The sequence below is a fragment of the Onychostruthus taczanowskii genome, unplaced genomic scaffold, assembly GCF_017590055.1.
Source record: "Onychostruthus taczanowskii isolate IOZ18803 unplaced genomic scaffold, ASM1759005v1 scaffold4, whole genome shotgun sequence".
In the NCBI taxonomy this organism is placed as follows: domain Eukaryota; kingdom Metazoa; phylum Chordata; class Aves; order Passeriformes; family Passeridae; genus Onychostruthus; species Onychostruthus taczanowskii.
The window spans coordinates 905,217-926,324 of record NW_024501459.1 but is presented as its reverse complement, the minus strand read 5'-3'; the positions used below and the strand labels follow the sequence as shown (position 1 = coordinate 926,324).

At 45.0% G+C, this 21,108-nt stretch overlaps 2 protein-coding genes across 2 annotated transcripts in view; one reads left to right on the top strand and one right to left on the bottom strand.

Moving 5' to 3' along the window:
- The first annotated feature begins 4,247 nt into the window (after positions 1 to 4,247).
- Positions 4,248 to 6,022, top strand: CEBPD (CCAAT enhancer binding protein delta). The gene has a single exon (XM_041412821.1). It carries the CDS (start codon positions 4,522 to 4,524, stop codon positions 5,548 to 5,550), a length of 1,029 nt encoding a protein of 342 aa, XP_041268755.1. The 5' UTR covers positions 4,248 to 4,521; the 3' UTR covers positions 5,551 to 6,022.
- A 1,536-nt stretch (positions 6,023 to 7,558) lies between these two features.
- The window catches only part of SPIDR (scaffold protein involved in DNA repair), a 195,726-nt gene continuing 182,176 nt past the window's right edge, over positions 7,559 to 21,108 (bottom strand). Inside the window, exons 15-20 of the mRNA XM_041412567.1 lie at positions 19,059 to 19,257; positions 17,901 to 18,053; positions 12,571 to 12,664; positions 10,967 to 11,081; positions 10,418 to 10,471; positions 7,559 to 8,051 (exon numbers count right to left, since the gene is read on the bottom strand). Of these exons, the coding sequence (XP_041268501.1) occupies positions 7,917 to 8,051; positions 10,418 to 10,471; positions 10,967 to 11,081; positions 12,571 to 12,664; positions 17,901 to 18,053; positions 19,059 to 19,257 (750 nt within the window). The 3' untranslated portion in view covers positions 7,559 to 7,916. The remainder of the gene's footprint in view (positions 8,052 to 10,417; positions 10,472 to 10,966; positions 11,082 to 12,570; positions 12,665 to 17,900; positions 18,054 to 19,058; positions 19,258 to 21,108) is intronic.

Sequence of the window (21,108 nt, the reverse complement as noted above, 5' to 3'; positions counted from 1 at the left end):
GCAATGTTTTAAAACTGAAAGTGGTTAGGTTTATATTAGCTATTAGGAGGAAATTTTTCCCTGTGAAAGTGATGAGACACAGAAACAGAAAAGGCATGGATGCTCCATCCTTGGAAGTGCTCAAGGCCAGGTTGGATGGGGCTCTGAGCAACCTGATCTAGTGGAAGTTGTCCCAGCCCATGGCAGGGGTGTTGGAACTATGGGTGTTGGAAGATGAACTTTAAGGTCCCTTCCAATCCAAACCATTCTGATAACATGAAGGAGTGGCCATGAGGGACTGGAAAAGTTTTGGTTACAGTTTCCACATTATTTACAGGGTGGGGTTTTTCTTCATCTTTTTGGTGGGATAGGAGAGGGCAACATTGACTCTACTTGTCCATTACACTCACAGTAAATTGCAGCACACAAGATTTCATTGGATTACACAGAAGATGTAGCTGTCAATTTGATCACACGAATGGAAATCCATTAAAAACCTGTATCAAGAAAAAGTTCTGAGTATCCACTAAAGAGTGTTAAGAAACGAGGAGCACAGGATCTGAGGCATTTTGCTGCAGCAGAGCACTTGGCCTTTTAGGAGCCTGGGTATGTGGATGATCTTATTCAGCAGCTCAGCAGCCACAGGTGCAGCTGAACAAACCCAGCCTGGGCTGACACCGCTGGGGCTTAAATGCCTGCAGCAAGCCGAAACACAGAGCTTCAACTAAATGAGCTAAAAGGAAAAATCCTTTCAATTGATACCAAGTTCTTCAGCTCCTAAGAGTAGGGAGGCCACAGGCACAATCAGTGCAATGATGTACGAGTACAGTACCAGTGCCAAGCAAAACACGGTGACAGTGCTTGAGGACAAGGCAGAGACACGAGCCCTGGCAGGGGTGGCACGAGCAGGCAGCAAGGGCTGTCCAGCAGTCACTGTGCTGGCTGACAGGAGCCAGCACCAACCTCAGGCAGGTACTGCTCCTCCCTAGGAGTGTGCAGGCAGGTTTTTTGACTCTCCCCACACAACTTGTACCTCCTCCTTTAGGTGTCCCATTCCCTTGCCAGCCCCCGTGTGCCATTGCTGGCTTCGAGCTGATGAATGAAAGGATACATGCACTCCTGCTGCTTCTTGCAGGGAGCAGAAACCCAGCAAATCAGTCCTTCACCTTCTTCCCCCTTGTCAGCTTGGTCCTCACCCATGAATCCCCCAGAACCTGAGGTCCTGCTGGTGCTGTCCCAAGTCCATAACACCAAAAGGAGACGCTTAGGCTTCCCAGGCACAGCCTTGCCACGCTCCTAGTCCCACTGTCCCAAAAAGTCCTGCATGCCTGGCTGGGTTGCTGGAGATGAGCATGCTGAGGCATTACCCTGTTTCTTTACCTTCCCTGAGTGGCCTGTCCTCTATTTATGAGTAAAATCCAGTCAGAAAATAGTGTGATTTAAGTGCTGTCCCTGAAGGTGGTGTTCCTGGTGAAGGTGTCCCTGGTGTTTCTCAGATTCACAGCCAGCAGTCCAGAGTAAGTTTAAGTTTTGTCTTTTTTCTGCTTCTTAGAGAAAGGTTTCTTGTCCTTTCTTGCCAGGTTTAAATATTTTCCTTGATTTGGAGCATGAACCTCTAGCAAGTTTTAAAGAATTTATTCTGAAATTCAGATGATCACCTGCTTCTTACTACTGTATAAAATGACTGGATCCCAGAGACAAGCCGTGACTCCGTGGGTCAGGTACTCAGCAGGACAAATGAGGGAAATCATGGGCTTGTCTGTACTTCTCTGCTCATGAAATTACATATGCAGATGGGAACAGATTCAGCTGCTGAGATGGTAGACAAATCCATCCCAGGAAACAGCAGGGCATGGATCTCATCCTGCCTCCAGTGCACTGCTTTGCTGGGTGCCAGGTATCACTTGCTCACATGCTCCTGGGTGCTTTGCTGCCGGTGCTGCAGCATCCCAGGCTTTCACATCCTGCATGGCACGTGGGAGAACCCCCTCAAACATTCTCCTGAAATCACTCATCCCAGGCACAGCAACAAACACAGCCAACTCATCCTCCAGGGGGTGGCTCCTGCTGCTTGAGTTTGTGGGACAGGCATTGACAGGTCCTGAACACACCTCCGGGTCCTAAAGACCCCGCAGGCAATGCTGCACCCTCTGTGATGGGGCTTAGATGTGACACAGGTGGCTTATATTGAGGTTTACACAGCAGTTCTGGGCCTTCTGTTGAGGGATTTTGGGAATGTAACTGCCAGGAGGCAAGGTGCCCAGCGGGGGTCGGGTGACCTGGCTGGGAATTAGGTGTCTTTTTTGGAGTAACACATGATGGGCATTAAATAGGCGTGTTCAGGCTGGCACAGTGGCATGCCAGCGCTGGCTGACCTTCGGGTAAGGACTGCGGTGAGCTGGAAGTGTAAGACAGCTCTGCAAGCAAACAGTTAATTGAGTGCTTTCCAAGACAAATCATGATTTTATGACTACAATGCGTGAGATCTCACCCCTTCCAGCAGAGCAAGGGGGGAGAGAGCAGATATCAGACTGTATCTAATTTCTGAACTACCTTCCCATGCCTCATGCACGCACTCCTCTGCATTTCATTCAGAGTGAAAGGGTACAGGAGCAACATGTTCCCTGCTGGATAGCCAAGCCGGGGACAGGTAGTGCAGAGTTGTGGAGTTGTGCATCATGAACAGACCTCAGAGAAGATCTGGGGTATATAGAAGGCAAAAAATAACATGTGAAATGGTTTAGGGTATATTATTTCATTGACAATGTGGAAAAAACAAAAGCAACCATTTCTTGTGTCACTGTCAAGTTCAGTGGTTAATGCTGGTGTAGATGGAGGTGTGTAGATAGAGTTGTGTGATCAATCCTCTGACGAGAAAGGAAATCAAGTTAATTTAAACATAACACATCTGGCAGCGCTAGAGTTAAAAGCAAACCCCCTCCAAGCGAAACCTTAGCTGCCAGATGTAAAACCCCACCTGCCAGGCACTGCACACTTAAACCGATCCCACAAGCCTTCCCACGTGGAGTTTACATCCAAGGGGAGAGCATGTACCAGTCTTGTTCCCAGCTACTTATGTTAAAATACACACCCCTGTGATAAACAGCTGCGGTCCTGCAACAGCTGCGGCGGCGGCAGATGGAGCCCTGCCCGGAGAGGGGCAGCAGGCCCGGCATGACCAGCACGTACCCACGGTCCCCAGAAAGCCACCTCCGGGCGAGTGGCACCGCGCTCCGCGGGGCACAGCTCCGTGCCAGCAGCGTCAGCTGGGTGCTGGGCTGGAAACTCGGCGCCTGGGATAGTCCTGTCTTAAATATAGAGGGGTCTTCTGGAAGATAGATAAATAAATAAGTATTTTTAAAAAAATAAATTTAAGGGCGTTTTGTTGTGTATTTCTTTGGTAATTCAGTCAGTGGAGCACCTGGGGATGGAGCCAGGGTTTTAGAAATTATTATGTAACTAGAAAACTTATCTTTTAGCTGCAGGTATTTTCAGTTTTCTGGTACTTGCCAATTTAGTAGTAGTTTGTGGGATGCAAGGGGGGCAGGGGTCAACAACATGCATAATAATGTAAGGTTTTAAGAGGCATAACTTCACGCAGAGAGCATGAGACAACTAAAGATGCCTCAGAGACCCCTGTCCCACCAGAGGGTCCTGCCAGACGAAATCCAAGTGGCCACCCTCTCCCCGGAGCGGGGGATTTATATCCTCCTCGGGGGAAGCTGCCCGCGCTCCAGCGAAGGGAGCTGAGCCTCCGGAGGGCGCTCGGGTGATGCACAGAGACACGCGTGGGGCAGGCAGCATCTTCCCCGTATCGCTCCATCCCAGGCGCCGCCGGGGAAGCGCGTGGGGGAATGCAGCGCGGTGCTGGTGGCGGCGGCGGGGTAAAATCAGCTTGTTCAGCCGGCTTTTCCGCTGGCCCGCGCGGGAAAGGGAAAACCAACGCTCAGCCGGGAGAATGGAGTGCCGGTGCCGGCGTCGGGGCAGCGCTCCCAGGGGACGGGACGGTGCGGGAAGGGCGGCAGGCGCCCCAAAAGCACCCGCACCGTCCCATGCCCGTGGTGGGGGCACCTCGGACCGCGGCCACCCTCCGCCGGGAGGTGGCAGCTCGCAGCGGCGGCAGCCCTGCCTCCGCGGCCGCGCACCCCACCCGCTCCCGCCCCCGGGTCCCCGGGGGTGCCGGGAACAGTCGTTCCCCGTCATTGGGGCAGGAGGCGGGGCCCGCGCCGTATAAGAAGGGACCGAGCGGGCGTTTCACTCCCAGGTCCTGAGACGCCTTGTCCCATCCCCGCCTCCTACCGCTGCTCGCGGCGTGACCCGAGCCCGGATCGGCCCCCTCGGGGAGGCGACGGCGGGGCTACAGCGGCAGCGCCGGTGCCACCGAGCAGTACCAGCGTGAGCACCGGCGGCAGCAGCAGCAGCAGCCCCGCTCCCACCTGCCCGTGACAGAGGCTGGAGCTGCGAGCGTCGCGGAGCGGCGTTTGGTGCCCGCGCTCCGGAGCCCCCGCGCCGCGGCCGTGCGGCGCCGCGTCCCGCTCGCCGATGAGCGCCGCCGCTCTCTACAGCCTGGACTCGCCGGCATGTTATAAGAGCTGGTGCCTGGAGCCCGCCAACTTCTACGACGCCAAGGTGGGCAGCGGCGGCGGGCCGGGTCCCGCCTGCAAGCCGGGAGCCCGCGGCGGCTGCGGGATGAGCGGCGAGGAGGCGGGGGGCGGCCTGGGGGGCAGCGGCACCAACCTGGCCGAGCTGAGCGCCGCCGCCCCGGCCATGTACGAGGACGAGAGCGCCATCGACTTCAGCTCCTACATTGACTCCATGTCTGCCGTGCCCAACCTGGAGCTCTGCAACGACGAGCTCTTCGCCGACCTCTTCAACAGCAACCACAAGCCCGAGCGGGGCGGGGAATACGGCGAGTACTTGCCACCGGGCGGCGGCGCCGGCCGCGACCCCGCCAAGGACCTCGGCGCTGCCATGACCACCCTGCTGGGCTCCGAGCCCCGCACCGCCTCCTCCTCCTCCTCCTCCTCTTCCTCCTCCTCCTTCTCCTCCCGCGGCGCTCTGAAGCAGGAGCCGGACTGGAGCGACAGCGACCTCTCCTCCTCGCTGCTGCCCTCGCAAATCGCCACCTGCGCCCAGACCATCATGAACCTGAGCGGGCAGCCCACGCCGCCCACGTCCCCCGAGCCGCCGGGCAGCAGCTCCCCCTCCAGCTGCAGCACCCGCTCGCCGGGCCCCGCCGCCGCCGCCGTGCCCGGGCCGGCGCAGGGCGTCCCGCCGCCCGCCGCCGCCGGGGGCAAGGAGCGGGGCGGCAAGAAGTGCGTGGACAGGTTTAGCCCCGAGTACCGGCAGCGCCGGGAGCGCAACAACATCGCCGTGCGCAAGAGCCGCGACAAGGCGAAGCGGCGCAACCAGGAGATGCAGCAGAAGCTGCTGGAGCTTTCGGCCGAGAACGAGAAGCTGCACAAGAAGATCGAGCAGCTCACCCGGGACTTGACCAGCCTCCGGCACTTCTTCAAGCAGCTGCCCAGCGCTTCTTTCCTGCAGCCCGGCTCGGGCACCGATTGCCGGTAACCGGGGGGGAGCGGGACGGAGAGACGGACTCCGGGAGACGGTGGATAAATACCTCAGAGGGCCGTGCCGAGCCTTGCCGGGCCGTGCCGCGGCGCCCCGGGCCGGGCCGGGCGCGGCGTGAGGCGCGGAGCCGCGGCGGGACCTGCCGGCCCGCGGCCGCGCTCGGAATGCGGCAGCGACGTGGAGCGATGCCTGGGTCTTTCACCACGAAACTTGCGAAAAAGGGAAAAAAAGCTAAATATATTATTTTTTTTTCTTCTCTCCCCTTAAATTATTTTTGTAATGGTAGTTTTCGTCTTTTCTACATTTTACTCATACCGATGCAGCTATGGTACATCTGTTAAAATGATTCAAAATCCCATGTATTTTAGACAGTAGGATGGAAAAAAAAAAAAAAAAGACTGAGCATGCTCAACCTTTTATATCAATTTTTACAGCATTTCTAAGAATAAAGAAAAGCATTTTAAATCAACCCTGCTCTCGTTTGCTCTGTGTCGTGACAGCAACGGGCTGGCGGCGGGGAAAGCTCTGCTGCCCGGGAGGGGCTGAACACGGGCGGGGAACACGGCCCGGGGGTCCCAGGGCCGAGAGGGGAGGTGAGGGCAAGCGAGGGACCCTGCGTTACTTCGCACAGCATCCAGAGAGCGATGCAGGGGTGGGAGCAGCCGGGAGACCCCTCGGCCGCGAAGTCTGCTCCCCCCGGAGCCGCATCGCTGAGCCGGAGTGCTGAGTCAGGGGTTGCCGTGGCGCTGGTGGGACCGAGCAGCTGCACATCAAGAGAGACTGCTCTGTGAGCGGGACTCTGCCAGAAATACCGTATTCTATATCTTTAAAAAAAAAAAAAAAAGTGCATGGGACTAGAAGAGCATGATTAAAAGAATACCACTAGTTAAAATTCCTGTTTAAAAAGTTTCCAAGGGGTTTCCATTCTAGACAATGCAAAGGTGCACCTACACTAACATGTTCCATAGCAGGGACCAGAGCTCACTTCTGTAGTGAGTCCCAGAGGTGTTGATGCAGCCTCAGGCTTCAGCCCACTGCAGGAGCTGGACACTTTCACTGATCCTGGCTAGTGAAAGCGAGAGTGGGCAACTGCTGCTCATCACAGAGTCAGTGGTCACAAAGAGTTTCACTGATCCCTGCTAGTGACAGCGGCAAGGCAACGCTGCTGCTCATTGCTGAGATCGGGCAACTTTTCTAAATTTCAGTAGTGCAGTGTTAAGAGCATCTACAGCATCTCTAGGGCACTGGCAGAAAAATGGCCTGACACAACAAACCCCTCCAGTTTTCCCAGAGACTCAAATCTTAAATGGTTTTGAAGGGGCAACCCCAGTCTCACACACAGACCTCTACACAGGAATGGGCTCCCATCTCCTTTTTCCTTACAGAGAGTCAGGTAAGAGACTGAAATGCTTGGAGGAGGTGGGAAAAAAAGGGGAATTCAAACGCTGGGTCATTCCTTTAGTAATTGTGACATCCATAAGACTTTTCACGATTGGCCTGAGCCACAGAAATGACCAGTGTGGCAAGTTTGCTGTTCCTTTTCTGCTGGTTAATCACATATGGGTCCTGCACTAAAACCACTCCTTCCTCCTCCTCTGACCTGTAAGGGGCTTTTAAACACTGTGAAAGAGTAAGGGGGCAAAACCCCATGCAGTCTCTAATTCTTATATTAATTATTGCAATGCACACAGAGGAAGATTTTGGCATTTATCTGATCTGTAATCTCCACAGTCTGGGTGGGGGTTATTGCGTGGCCTACAAGCAGTTTGCTGCTTACCCATAAAAGAAATTAGAGTGAAACACCCGCTTTGTGGGAAGCTACAGATAACTCACAACTTCTATGCTGACAGACCAATTAGCTGTGAAACATTAACTTTATATGTGTTCAAATCTCTGTCTTTATAACAACTATTGCAAAGTGATAACTCAGAATTCACATACCACGCAGCGTTTTGCAGCAGGTCTGGGATACACTGATAAAACTCAGCTTAAACCAACTGTCAGAGCAAGGTATTTATTTCAAAAATATCAATAAAATTTTTTCCATTGACACATAATAAATACGATATTAAAAATAAATCACAACCATTCAAAACTTCCAGAAAAAGATGTTTTACATTACATAACAGCAAACACAACAAAGAACTGTATTGTTAGATTCTGCACTGATCAGAAAAAGAAAAGTTCAGAAAGTTGAACAATATATAGATTTTTTTTCAGTGTTAGCACAATGTGCTTTATAAATCACAGTTTTAATAAACTATCTTAATGCTTATCACACTTGCATTATACATTATCTGTGGCACTAGTTAACAGATAATCACATTACAAAGTCCACAGATACTATAATAGCTGACTAGAGTTCAACTCTGTCTTGCTGCAGCTTCCAGAAGAACAATTTCCTCCAGCGCAACACAGTTGGGGTGACTGGTTATGGAGTGGACGTAGCAGCTCAATAACCCCACCTCCTTTCCCAGCACGCTCTGCACCTCGTAAGTCTGCAGGAATAAAAGCATGGTGAGTAAAACAAACAGTGCTGGACGTTCTGTTCCAGGCAGCATTCAGCTGGGAAGATGCAGCATGCAAGATCCTCTTCCAACAGACAATTTTTTTTAAAGGACTCGGAAAGTGCATTAGAACTATTGGAAAGAATGAATATATTACATTTTCAGTAATTAGATCACATTCCTGTCTCAGTTGCTGCCCTAGCAGGCTTTAAAAATGAGCTGTTTAAAAAGAAAAAAGTTACTGTGACTTTGAACTCAGTTTTGCTGAAGCATAACCTATACATGGTCCCTTTACCTTCCTTTCTGACCCTTGCAGGCCTTCCTGCGTGCTGGCAATGGTATACTACATACATACTGTACATTGATTACCTGGGCTAACTAAAGGAAAAACCATTTTGTAACCCTTCTTACTCTCCTCCCTCACCCCTTTTAACTTTTTGCTGTTCATGCATCACCACCACCAGCACCAACACAGTCTCTCCTATTTAATGATCCGACCGGCATTTCACCCACGAGTTGTGCCTGAGTGAATTTGCAGAGGCTGAGCTCTGTGTGGAGGAGAGGCATGCAAGGCTGGCATGGCTGCACTCAGAGGAGACAGCACGATAACACAAGAACTGGTAACACTCACAGTTGATATTTCACTTGAGAGGGTATCTCAGGTGGCAGGTTCACATCCATTTCTTTCCTTAACAGGCCTTACAACAAGCCTCTGACTGTGTCCCTGCCTTCATCTGTGCTGTGCTTCTGTGCAGGTATGTGATACCCATGGCGTTGCCTGGTTCAAGGTATAAACAATCTTTTTTCTTTTTTTTTTCCCTGGATTATTTTTCCCCCAGACCGGTTCTGCAGTCCAGTTCGCTGTGCAGCTGCACAAACAACTCCACTGGTGTAACAGAAGGGCTGCCACAAGGTGAAGAATGAGTAGCCAGGGCCAGTGAGGGCTAAAACCAACCTCCCTGCCAAAAGAATTGATTACAAAGCTACACCCTTAGAAACTTTAGCAGAACTGGCAAAAAAATGCCACCTCAAGTGGTACTTCTTGTGACTAATCTTTATCCCTGTGTTTCAGCCAAGGAAGAAAAAAAAAAATCTGAGTTGCTAGACTTCTACACACTGAAACATGAAAAAGAGGTTGTTTGAATTCTAATAACTTGAAATATAACTATGTTTTGCCAGTCTGTAACCAAACCAGACACATCCTGTAAAACTCAGCAAGACTTAATTGCTATTAAAGGAGCAAACACATTTTGGAAATTTCTTGTATCTCTTTGCTTAAATGAAATATACACGCTCCTCCAGCACAAGAAAAATAATTTATTATTTCAGAATAACTTTCCATTTTAAATATTACTCACAAATGCCACTAAAAGCATGGAGCATGTAATAGGAAAATGCTGGAAAACTTGTAAGACAGGGAAAGCAAACTGACCCCAGTACATATCACCTAACTGAAGATATTTAACTGGGATGATTAAACAAGACAACAAACTGACCTTTGCTCCCATTCACGTACAAGGGAGAGGGAAAATCTTGGAATCCTAATTGGACTTAATGACTTTCTGAAGGCTGCCGACCATCCAGCAGCCAATGCCAGGCAGGCACCTACCCAGGAGCCTCCCTCACCCATGATAAATCTGGGTCACTGTGCCAAGTGTCAGGGTTCTTCTGATATCTCAGATTAAAGGAATAACTACTTCATGATTACATAAACTGTACTTTAGCCCATGGATCTCCGTGGCTCATGTGTGTTTCATTCATACAATTATCAAGTAATATCTTGCATGCATTTTGCAAATTCTTCTCCTATCTCCACCTGCCTGTACTTTCACTGTTGTGCTGTTACAAAGCAGCTGTGGTTTATAGGATTTAGAAGACCAGACCCAAAAGGTGGGATGCTTGGAGGGTATCTTTGCTGTCTTTGGATCCTCAGCCAGAGAAGGGAGTCAAGCCCAGCACAGCCCGTGGCCGCTTTGAGTGCTGTTTGCAAGTGGCTCTGCAGATCCACAGCTGAGCTGAAGCTGCACAGCCCATCTGCTGCACCCCTCTTCTGAAAAGGAGGGTGTGAGTCTGATGAGATGGCAGAGCATCAGCAGCTGGAAGGTGGGATTGCCAAAGGGCACAGCCCACTCAAGTCACAGCCTGGACATGGGAAAAAAAAAATCATTTCACTTGTAATGAAATCTCTTACCACTCCTAGTGCAGTTCTGAACAGCCTGGAAAGTCAGAATCTCCACCACTGGAGATTTTCAAGACCCTGCCACCACAAGTCATGGCTGGCCTGCCACACCTGACATTGGTACTGTGCCTTAAGTTCTGTAGTTTAACTTTCTTTGGACAGCATTCATTATACCTACCCCATCCTCACAGGCAGAGGACATCAGGAGAGAAGAGATTGTCCTTTGCAACAGCTGGAATGAGAAAATTCACAGGTTTTGTTCATGACAAAAATCATAAGTGTGCAAAAATGTTCTGTTTGCAGTCATATAAAACAAAGATTTATCATTTTAATATCACACAGTTTTGTTTCTCTGGCCAAGAAAGCAGAGGAAAGGTGACACAAAAAATGTTCAGAATGGAAGTCTAAAAATACACATTCTTTTTAGACTATGTAGACTGAAGTTTCCAAAGGCCTAGCCTAACAAATCCCTTCATCTGGGCCATAGAACAGTTTGCAAACCTCAGGGTGAACTCAATTATTTGAGCATTATTTGAGCAAGACCTGGGAACGGGGTTCTTAGCCCAATGAAACACAAGTTTAGGATTAGATTAATTATGGGACAGTCTTACATATTTTAATTTGTCTTCTGACAGAACTGTTCATAGAAGTGTGGCTTAGAACACCTATGTGTCTACACATCTAGTCTCGCTGCACCTGATACACCAGCACTTATTTCATGCCATACCTTTACTTTTACTGTGCTTTGAGATCGGGATGGACAACTCAAGAAGACTTCCAGCTGCATTTTCAAAACTGGTGTTGTGACAACTTCAGAGCACTGGTTGCAATATAGCAGTTCTCTGAAACACACAAAATAATGATGGAAAAACATGGAGAAACGAACAAACTACCAGTCATAAATCAAAATAAATAAAACCCCAATTAGTGTATCCTCTAAAATACTTTGCTGGTAGACTTTTAGTAGCAAAGCCCTCTTAGAGATTCAGTTGATAATAGAAAATAGAACTCTTCTGTTGGCAGTAACTCTCCTGGAGGACCTAAACTCTTCTGGCAAAAGGATCTTCCTTTTATAATTTCTGGCAGCATGGAGAGAGGTTGCTATTTATAGTCCCCCCCACTTAAGCAAATATTAATCTCATAACCCTAAAAGTTATGGCAAAAGAAAATCTGTAGTATAGATTTGGCTGAAGTGAATTATTGACTTAGGCCCTCATTCAGCAAACGTTCAGTGTTTTCAGTGTACTCTTAAGTCATGCACAGAGTTAAGCTCAGCTATAAGTACTTGTTGGAAGAACTTCTTAAACAAATATTGATACTTCATTTGTTCTCCAAACGAAGCAAAAGTGTCCTTCACAGGTGAGATACGTTTTTAATTGGACTACACTCCTATGTGAACATAGACATATCCTTATTTTTTGCATGACAGTATAATACAGGACACCTGGTTTTGATTTTCAGCCTTTTTTTGTAGAACAAAGCATAAAGGGTGAATCTTCTCATCTTTAGGAAAATATCTATTTCTATTATCTATCTATCTAAGAACAACACAATTTCTTATGATTTTTGAACTTCCTTCCTTCCTTCCTTCCTTCCTTCCTTCCTTCCTTCCTTCCTTCCTTCCTTCCTTCCCACCTTCCTTCCACACTCTGAGTGCTCTTATCCCTTGAGCTTTTATTCCACCAGGTCTCACAATCTGCAAGCACAAGCTGGCTAAGCAGCTGCAGGGGAGGCTTTCCAAAATTATGTCAGTGTGACACAGGTTCAGCATTTCAGGCGGCAACAGATCCTGTAGGATCAGTCCTCATATTCAGGACAAACATACTGCCAGAATTATTGAACATCCTTTTTAGAAAGGTGACTAATTTAATAGGTCTGCAATGCAACTCTTTCATACTTAGATAAATTGTAGCAGAGATCATAGTCCAGTATAAAAATGAGGTGAATTGAGGATACACAGATTAACAAGGCAAGACACAAACACATGTACCTACTGCTAAAGGAACTTAAAATCAGACCTGTGGTTTATGGCCATATTTATTAAAAGCAATATTATAATGCAGTGGGCTATGAAACCTTTATAAGAAAGACTGGTTTAAAAAACAAGTAATAACTGCAAAATCAAACTACTTCATATCTACTTGTATCTTTCTTCACATATTAATGTAACCTTGCAGGTTTTATCAGTTCATCAGCAATAAAAATACTACGTCTTAGCTCTAGGAAGGAGCAAAGTGCAGCCTGTGCCTGCAGGAATCATTGCATCACCTATTGCTGTTATGGCTACATCTACAAAACACCTGGAGTGCTCTGGAGCATGCTGACTCTCACCTGTCCTGGGGACACACTTCCAACTTTCCATTGCCACATCTGTTGCATGTAGGCCAGGAGAAAGCAGTGCTCTCATTAACTCCAACAACAGTACCTGCAGAACATGGAATTCTTACAAAATGCTAATGTTAAGCCAGCAAACACAGTCACTCTTGGCCTCACAGCAGGTTTGAACCTTTCTGACCCACAGCTTAAGACTTGTCAGAGCAAGAATCATGTCTTCCAACAATCTCACTCCCTTTCTCCTTTGTCCCTCCAACATGGGATGAAAGTACAGCAGAGTGTTACATTCTAAAAATATCAGAAAGTAGATAATTGACAATTAATTTTCCAAACAGGCTCGGTTCTTTTGGTTTGGATTTTACTGCTTTTCTGATTTGGTTTTGCTTGTTTGCTATCTTTCTGGTCCTCTGATGCTTTCTTGGCAATAAACAGCTACAAAAACAATCAGATCGAATAGCTTGATATTGATATTTAGAAAATACAAACCAATAAGAAGCCCCAATCCCTTCTGAAAACAACAATGCAGATAAAATTAAACTAACAATGGAGTTATTATTCATTTATACAGATTTAACAGAGATTAGATCTGGCTCACAGTCTTAAGTGTGTGCGTAAGAAGGGAATGCCAAAGATACTTTGGACTAATAAAAAGGGCCTCGCTAGTTTTGGCAAGAAAAAATATATTCAGAATTTTATGAGAAGCCAGTAAAGAGTGTATTATATTTTATGGTAACAATACGCTGAAATTATGAGCATTATTTATAGAGAAAAATATTCACCTGTAAGAATGAAATCACACTGAAATAAAAACTCACTAGTACAACAGAACTATAGACTTAAAAATCCAGCCTCTGTTGAGCAAGAATCTCACAGTTCTATACCACATTCAATAGAAGAAAGCCTTGGAGACTATGGAGCATTTACAGTGTCTGGACTGTAAGACAGGGTGTTAATCCCTTGCTTTTCTGGTTTTCCTGGGACAAGGAGGGAGCTACACCTAAAGAACAAAACTGTAATTTTCTTTGGGAATTCAAAGGACAGCAAGTCTGAAGATCTGGAAAGTTACTTCTGAAATACAACATTTATGACTCAGTTTCCAAGTGCACCACAAACCATCAGGCATTTCTCTGACAGAACAAGATATTCTACTTAGCCACGTGGACTCTTAGAGGAATAATTTTGATTCTTCAGTGTTCATGATAAACTGGGAGTTTCCAAGGGTATGTTTCTCTTTGAATGATGTGAATGCTGAATGGAGTTAAATCCACTTAGTGGATTTAATTTGACTTCACTTGACTGGCTGGTCACTAGTGGTGTTCCCTAAGGCTCAGTATTGGGGCCAGTCCTGTTTAATATTTTAATCAATAATCTGGATCAAGTCCACCCTCAGTGAGTTTGCAGATGACAGCGAGTTGGGTGGGAGTGTTGACCTGGCTGGAGGGCAGGGAGGCTCTGCATGGGGATCTGGACAGGCTGGATCAATGGGCTGAGGCCAGTGGTGTGAGGTTCAGCAAGGCCAGGTGTTGGGTCCTGCACTTTGTCACAGCAACCCCAGGCAGTGCCACAGGCTGGGGGAAGAATGACTGGGAAGCAATCCAGCGGAAAAGGAGCTGGGGGTGCTGGTCAACAGCCAACTGGACATGAGCCAGCGTGTGCCCAGGTGGCCAAGAAGGCCAGTGGCATCCTGGCCTGTATCAGCAACGGTGTGGTCCAGCAGGACCAGGAGAGTGACTGTGCCTCTGTACTCAGCACTGGTGAGGCTGCACCTCAAGTACAGTTCTGGGCCCTTCACTCCAAAAAAGACACTGAGGTGCTGGGGTGGCCCAGAGAAGGGCAATGGAGCTGATGAAGAGGAAGGTGGGGCTCTTCAGCCTGCAGAAAAAGAGGCTCAGGGGAAACCTTCTTGTTCTCTGCAACTGCCTAAAGGGAGTTTGTAACCAGGCAGGGGTCCACCTCTTCTCTCAGGTAACAAGTGACAGCATGAGAGGAAATAGCCTAACATTATTCCAAGAGAGGTTTACATCAGATATTAGGAAGACTTTCTTCACTGAAAGGGCGGTCAAGCATTTGAATAGCTGCCAGAAAAGTGGTGGAGTCCCCAGCCCTGGTGGTATTTAAAAGACATGCAGATGTGGCACCTGGGGACATGGTTTAGAGGTAGACTTGGCAGTGTTGGTTTTGATTTTGGTTAATGGTTTGACTGGATGATCTTAAAGATCCCTTTCAACCTAAATGATTCTATGATTTTATCATCCTTGTTCACCAAAAAGCTACCAATTAGTTTGCTGAGTATGTTTCCTTCTTCATTAAAAAAATAATTTTAAAACCAAAACAAGTCCCCTTTCTCTCTAAGCCTTTTCACCTTCTCCCCGTTGTGTGCCATATTCCAACTGCAAGATGCCAGTGCAAGTACATTTGAAGAAAATTAATGAGGATCATACTGATGAGATTGTGTCTAGTGGAGAAGATTATTTTGATGATAATGTAGAGTTCCCTTGAGAAAAACACCAGACATCACTGAAGTCAGACCAACTCAAAGCAGCAACAGGTGTAGTAATCTAGTGACAGTCTTGTGCACCCTGTAAAGAGATTTCTCAAATTTAAGATGCTGAACTACTGCACATCTTTTTCAAGACGCTTGATTTTTCTTGACATACACAAACCTTTTGGATATCTTCCCAAGATCCTTCTTTTAAAGGAAAATGCACATGGCCAAAATTCGATTTTTACCTCTAGTCTATTTTTAAGGGTTGTGGCTGGCACCATAAAGAAGAGATTGACAATAGGACAATACCTGGAAAAGCAGGTCTGCCATGTGGAATGCAAAGGAACATTTTGGTTGAAACAATTAAAACATGGAAGTGTTGTTTTGGATTTCTTTCCCCCAGTCAGTTATCCTGATTAATGGGACAGGCAATGCAAAAATTCAATTAAAAAAGGAAACATAGATAAACTGACTGACTCCATTTTAGTCCCACTATTAAGCAGAAAACTGAAAAAACCCCACACGCCTGAGTAAGGGCTTAAATATGAAAATATCCAATGTCAAAATTCAATCACTGTTGGTGAGTCACATACTAGGCAAATAGCATTAATCAAGTAATATTCCCACATACCACGTGTGGTATAGACTAAGTAGAATTTACTCAAAGCATGATTAAGAGGAAAAACAGTTCTGTGCCATATGAACTGCCAACATTTAAGTCATCCTGACTGCTACTATACAGCAAAAACAGGTTATAAATTACCTTGTAATGCATAGTGATAAGAAAATAAACCTATTAACCCTAAGATCACAGGTGAAAACCACAAACTCATCTTGCAATGAAGAATAAACTTTTCATTAGAAAGCAACCACAGGTTTTCACTGATTTGTTGAAGAGCAACACACTCCATTATCCCAGAGCTGGTGTGACTGGACCTTCCAGAAACAAGAATTTCTGACAAACTCATTGCATCTGCTTGGTCTGGAACATTTTCTGTTTTGACAGGGAAGGACCCTCAGAAGAACATCCAGTCCAGAGTTGTACCAAGTTGGTCAGGGCCCAGCTTTAAGCAGGAGCTTGGCCTGGCAGAACTTCAGATGTTCCTTCCAAAGGAGCAGGAAGGCACGCCCCTTCAAGAAAGGGTCAAGAAAGCCTTTCCAGCCTCTTTGCTAGGGGGGAGGATGCCAGTGTGGAACACACATAGGTGACCAAAAGTACAAGAAATGACTGGATGTGCAAAGAAAAAAGAATGAATGAGGTAATAACTGCTTCTCATTGAAAGCCAGACTAACAGCTCTCTGATTTAGGAGATAAGAGACAGTGACTGAATTTTAGAGATGATACATCTCCCTCCATACATTGTTCCACCAAAAGTATATTCTCCCACCAACCAAGTAGGGTCAATGCTATAGTTTCATTAGTTCAGCAGAAAGATGTAGGCACTACCTAATTGAAACCCAAGACAGTGAATGTGCCTCTTGAATGGTATTAAAATATTTCAGTACACACAAAAGTGAAAGTTTGCATCCATATACTGCTGCAGCATAAGTATATAGAAGATATTTTATATTCTATGTTGGTATTCAGGTGTGGGAACATACTGATAACAGCTATCCTGCACAAATTCCACATTAAACAAGACAAGGTTGTAGGATTAATTTCTCCTTTTGTCATTCTTCTGTCTTTAATACAGGACAGGCAAAGCATGACATCTCCCATGTGTATAAAGTAAGTTCTTGTTTACACAACAGATCACAAAGGTATACTTTCTTTGCTCTGCTGGAAAAAGAAAGGACAGAGAGATGTTTTCTTTATCCTACTATGAACACTGTCAACAAGAAAAAAGAAGACAGGCACTTCTCAAAATCACAAAATTAACAGCAGAGAAGTGACAATTCTTTACATAACTACTGGAGAGGTGAAAAAAAAAAGTATTTCACACCCAGTGACAGAAATATCTTTCAAGTAGCTGTATCACTGCAAGACGTACACAACAACCAAGGCTTTGAGTGAAGTGTCTCTAGTTGTGCTTGGTTTTCATTATGCACTGTTCATCATTTGTCACTGCAAGGTGCTCAGTAATTAATCACAGAGGCATTGCTAAGTTGTGGCTCTACCACAGCAGTAGGTATGTTTAGTAAAGGCTTTGCTTGGTTTTAAATTGTCTTCTCAGTCTATCATATTATAGCTGAAGAATTAATTTGAAAATCATTATTTGTTGTCATTTTGAAGTTAATTTCAAATGCTCCAGTGAATACTTGCAGGGGTAAACGCAAAAGTGTATCAAGAATTTTCTACAAGGGTGACTGGAATAATACAAGTTAAATTAAGACACATCTTAGACAAAGCTAGGATCCAAAGTGGCTGGTGAGCAAATACTGGCCACATTATGCTAAATTACTATGGTAAAATAATAAGTTATCCTACTGCAGCAAAGCTCCAGGGAAATCAGTCACTAACCCCTACCACTCAAGATCTGGGTAACATATCTTACCCATCTGCCTAAAAAATGTTGGCATAACTCATTGTTGCCAACATCAACAAGGCTGGTGTGAACAGAAGGCTCCTGAAAGAAGACAGTGAAGAAAGGAATATAATGAAACAGATTGTGCATTAAACATTTATTCTGGGGTATGAGTGAGTGGGAGTAGAGCTTGGCCAGCAAAAGGCAAACAGAGCCCACAATGAAGCATAAAATCTTAAATATCCTAATGACCCACAGCAATGCCATGCTTTTTTTATCCCTCCACGCTGTTTGTGCAAGAAATCAATATAAAGACACAAAAGATTAAAGTGAGCACAAATAATTAACCGCATTCATTTCAGCAAGGCCATACAAACCTCTGAGAGCACAAATGGAGCTGGCCTGTGTTGTAGAATCCAGCTCATCGAGTCTGACAGGGCCAGTCAGCTCACTGAGGTCAGCACCAGCAGCCGAGCACAAAAGAGGCTTTTGTAATAGGAGAACAGTACGTTCAACACAAATAATCCTACCTGCCAAAAAAGACATTTCAACTCAGTACAGTAACAAGGAAAAAGGTGACCACGTTAATTGTCATGGCCAATAAAGACAACAATCTCTGCCAGCTACCAAGCAGATGAATAGACTCCATCAGGTTTTCTCAATGGCAAAATATTTTGCTTTCAGCGATACACGCACCACGCTCTTGTTGCACTTTGCAACTCCTGAGGAGAAATCTGAATTTGAAGAAAAAGAAATTTAGAAATTTGAACATGCCAGAAGAGAGTCTGATGCCACCCAGACTGCATCGCATCTCACTCCTTGCAAACAGGTTACAGGCTCTTCCTTTGTAATAACCTTGGGCACCCCTCATGTGGTCCTACCTTGCTTCAAAGATTACAAAGAGCAGGTGCATGCTTTATTCTCCAGAGAGGGATTTTTGCTTCAGACACACAGCCTTTTGCACAACTTTGTACTTCCAGTTCACTTACATTCTGGAAGTGACTGAAGGTGTGAGATGTGAGCCAGCCCTGCCATCATCATACAGAACGAAACTTGAAACTCAAAAAAGAGTGACTAAAAATGAAAGTAAAGGGAGCAACCATAATTTCATTATCCATATGGGAGCAAAGGCTCACAGCTAAGATGGTTTAGAAGAGCTTGTAAAATTTCTCTGTCTAGGGACACACAGATTTCTTAATATATTTGAGCCTTCTATCACCTCACAAATTTGATTTTCACTGGTCATCAGATTCAACAGTCATCAAAGAAGACTGACAGCAATACTGGTGGACATACAACAACATCACTGGATTTCTCATTCACTTTCAAAATCAAGCCAAAAATACAGAAAAAGAAACTTTACAAGAAAGTTTAAATTACAACCCCTTTTCAAATTTCTCATCCCAAACTTGAAAAGCCTCATCTTCATCTGATAATGAAAGTGACCTCTTTGGAGGTCACATATTGAGGTGTCAGAGATAAGGGTGCTGTTTCTGTGGGACCCCAACTGCTTCCAAACCACATGCAAAGCTTACCATTTCCCCAGAGAGCATCCTTGAAGAAGACTAGTCGTGACCCAGCACTGAGGGCTTCCGTGATTTCCATGCTGAGAACACACGACGCAGTGACTGACACAGCAACAACTTTTGGAATCCCATGAACCACATTTTGCAGTGTGGAGTCAGTCACAAACAACAACATTTCTCTTTGATCTATAGGAACACTGTGTTTTGTCTGTGATTAGGGAAAAAAATAGAAATTTGGAATGCAATTGTTAATTTTCTTTAGCAGAAGAAAACATCTTCATATTAAAATGACTCATAAAACTGACAGAAATTATTACAGTTAGGGCTTGTGCAGGATAATGAGTCAAAGGTTTATTAGAACTTTTTGGTATTCCTTACTTCAGATACAAACCTTAAAATCTCTGCCTTAAATTAACTTTCTGAGGTTGACTCTGGACTCATGGCTTTACTTTAGTCAACCGTCACACTTTACGATAATTTTCTTGGACTGTACATGGGATTTTAAAATATATTTTCTAAAAAAATATACTATATATATGGTATACATAAAAAGGTAATTGGATGGTTTTAATAAGACTTGCATAATTTTTGTCTTAAAAATATGAGGAAAGAACATTTCTACTATAATATTATTCCTCTGTGGGCACATTTTCTAGGTACTGTTATCAGATTCCCAAGCATAACCAAGTTGCAAAGTGGAGCTTTTTCTTTCAGTTGAACAAATATCTCTAAATATTCCAAAAATGCATAAAGTTAAGGAAGTAGATGGTATATGAATCTGCAATGACAGTGTAAGTTTTCTGCCCCAGACAGGTACAAAAATATCAAAGTATGTTTCATATTTATCAGTGCAAGGAACTTGCACATTTTTGGATTCTAATATTTAAAAAATATCTAAGATTAAATAACTTAATTTTAAATGTTTTTGTTACTCTTTTTAATTAGCCTGCTGATCAAAAATTAGTGCTTGAAACATTTAACTGAAAATTAAATACTAGAATGCCTGGAAAGACATGTAGCATTTTATTCTCAGAGCTGCATGTCTGTGGCAGAAGGTAACACAACAAAACCCCCAGTATTTTGTCTTTGGTTGAATTATAACTTTGAAACCATCAGCCACACCGAACCTGGCTTTCTCTCCATGCTTGCACTCTTAGAGCAAATGAGGTAATTGTAAATAGTGACTGGAAAAATTCACAGCTCAGATATCACAGTTATGCCTTAATTCAGCATATGCTGCCTATTGCACTGATGTTGTTGTTTTGCCTAGTAATTGCATACATTTGGGCACCTCCTCTGCATAGATACCATTAGGACAGCTTCAGAGAAAGAATTTTTACATCTGTCCCTTGAGAATCACTAACACATTAAAAGCTCTCTTCCAGGAAAATCATCCAAAAAGTAAATAATAATAAAAGCAAAAATCACAAGTTAGTATAAAATCATCATCTTGCTATGTGTGACAATTTGTTCTGAACAGAGAAGAGGACACAACAGACAAAAAGCAGCAGGACTGAGTTATAAGGAAGGACAGCTCCTTAACCACAGATGGAATATATTTCCTCATGTTCCTTCTGAACCACAGTTTGAATTCTGACTAATAAAAAAAGCTTATTTCCATTCCTCCTTCACACAAATTAAGTCATATTAATTTAAGCACTTAATACTGTAACTACAGAGAGTAAATACTGTTTTTTAAGGTGCATCTGAATTAGCTCACATAGCAGATTATTTAATAATACATCTTCAAAATAAACCTAATCATTGTCCCTTCCTCACTTATTACAACTTGGTGATTTTGCATGTGAAGGGTACATCCTCTAGGCAAAGGCAGCTGCAGGAAACAAGCTGCTGTTCTTGATCTTCTGGGAGGACTAGCCAAATGATACACTAGCAGCAGATACCTTTACATTCCTTGAGCAGTTGTCCCGAAAGTTAAACATAAAGAGAATATCTTCTATTGCTTTTCCATCATTACTTTCAAAAAATTATGAGTACTCATGTTGTTCACTTATAAAAATTTAGTGCTTACAGTTCAGCAAGTGAATAGCCATTAAAA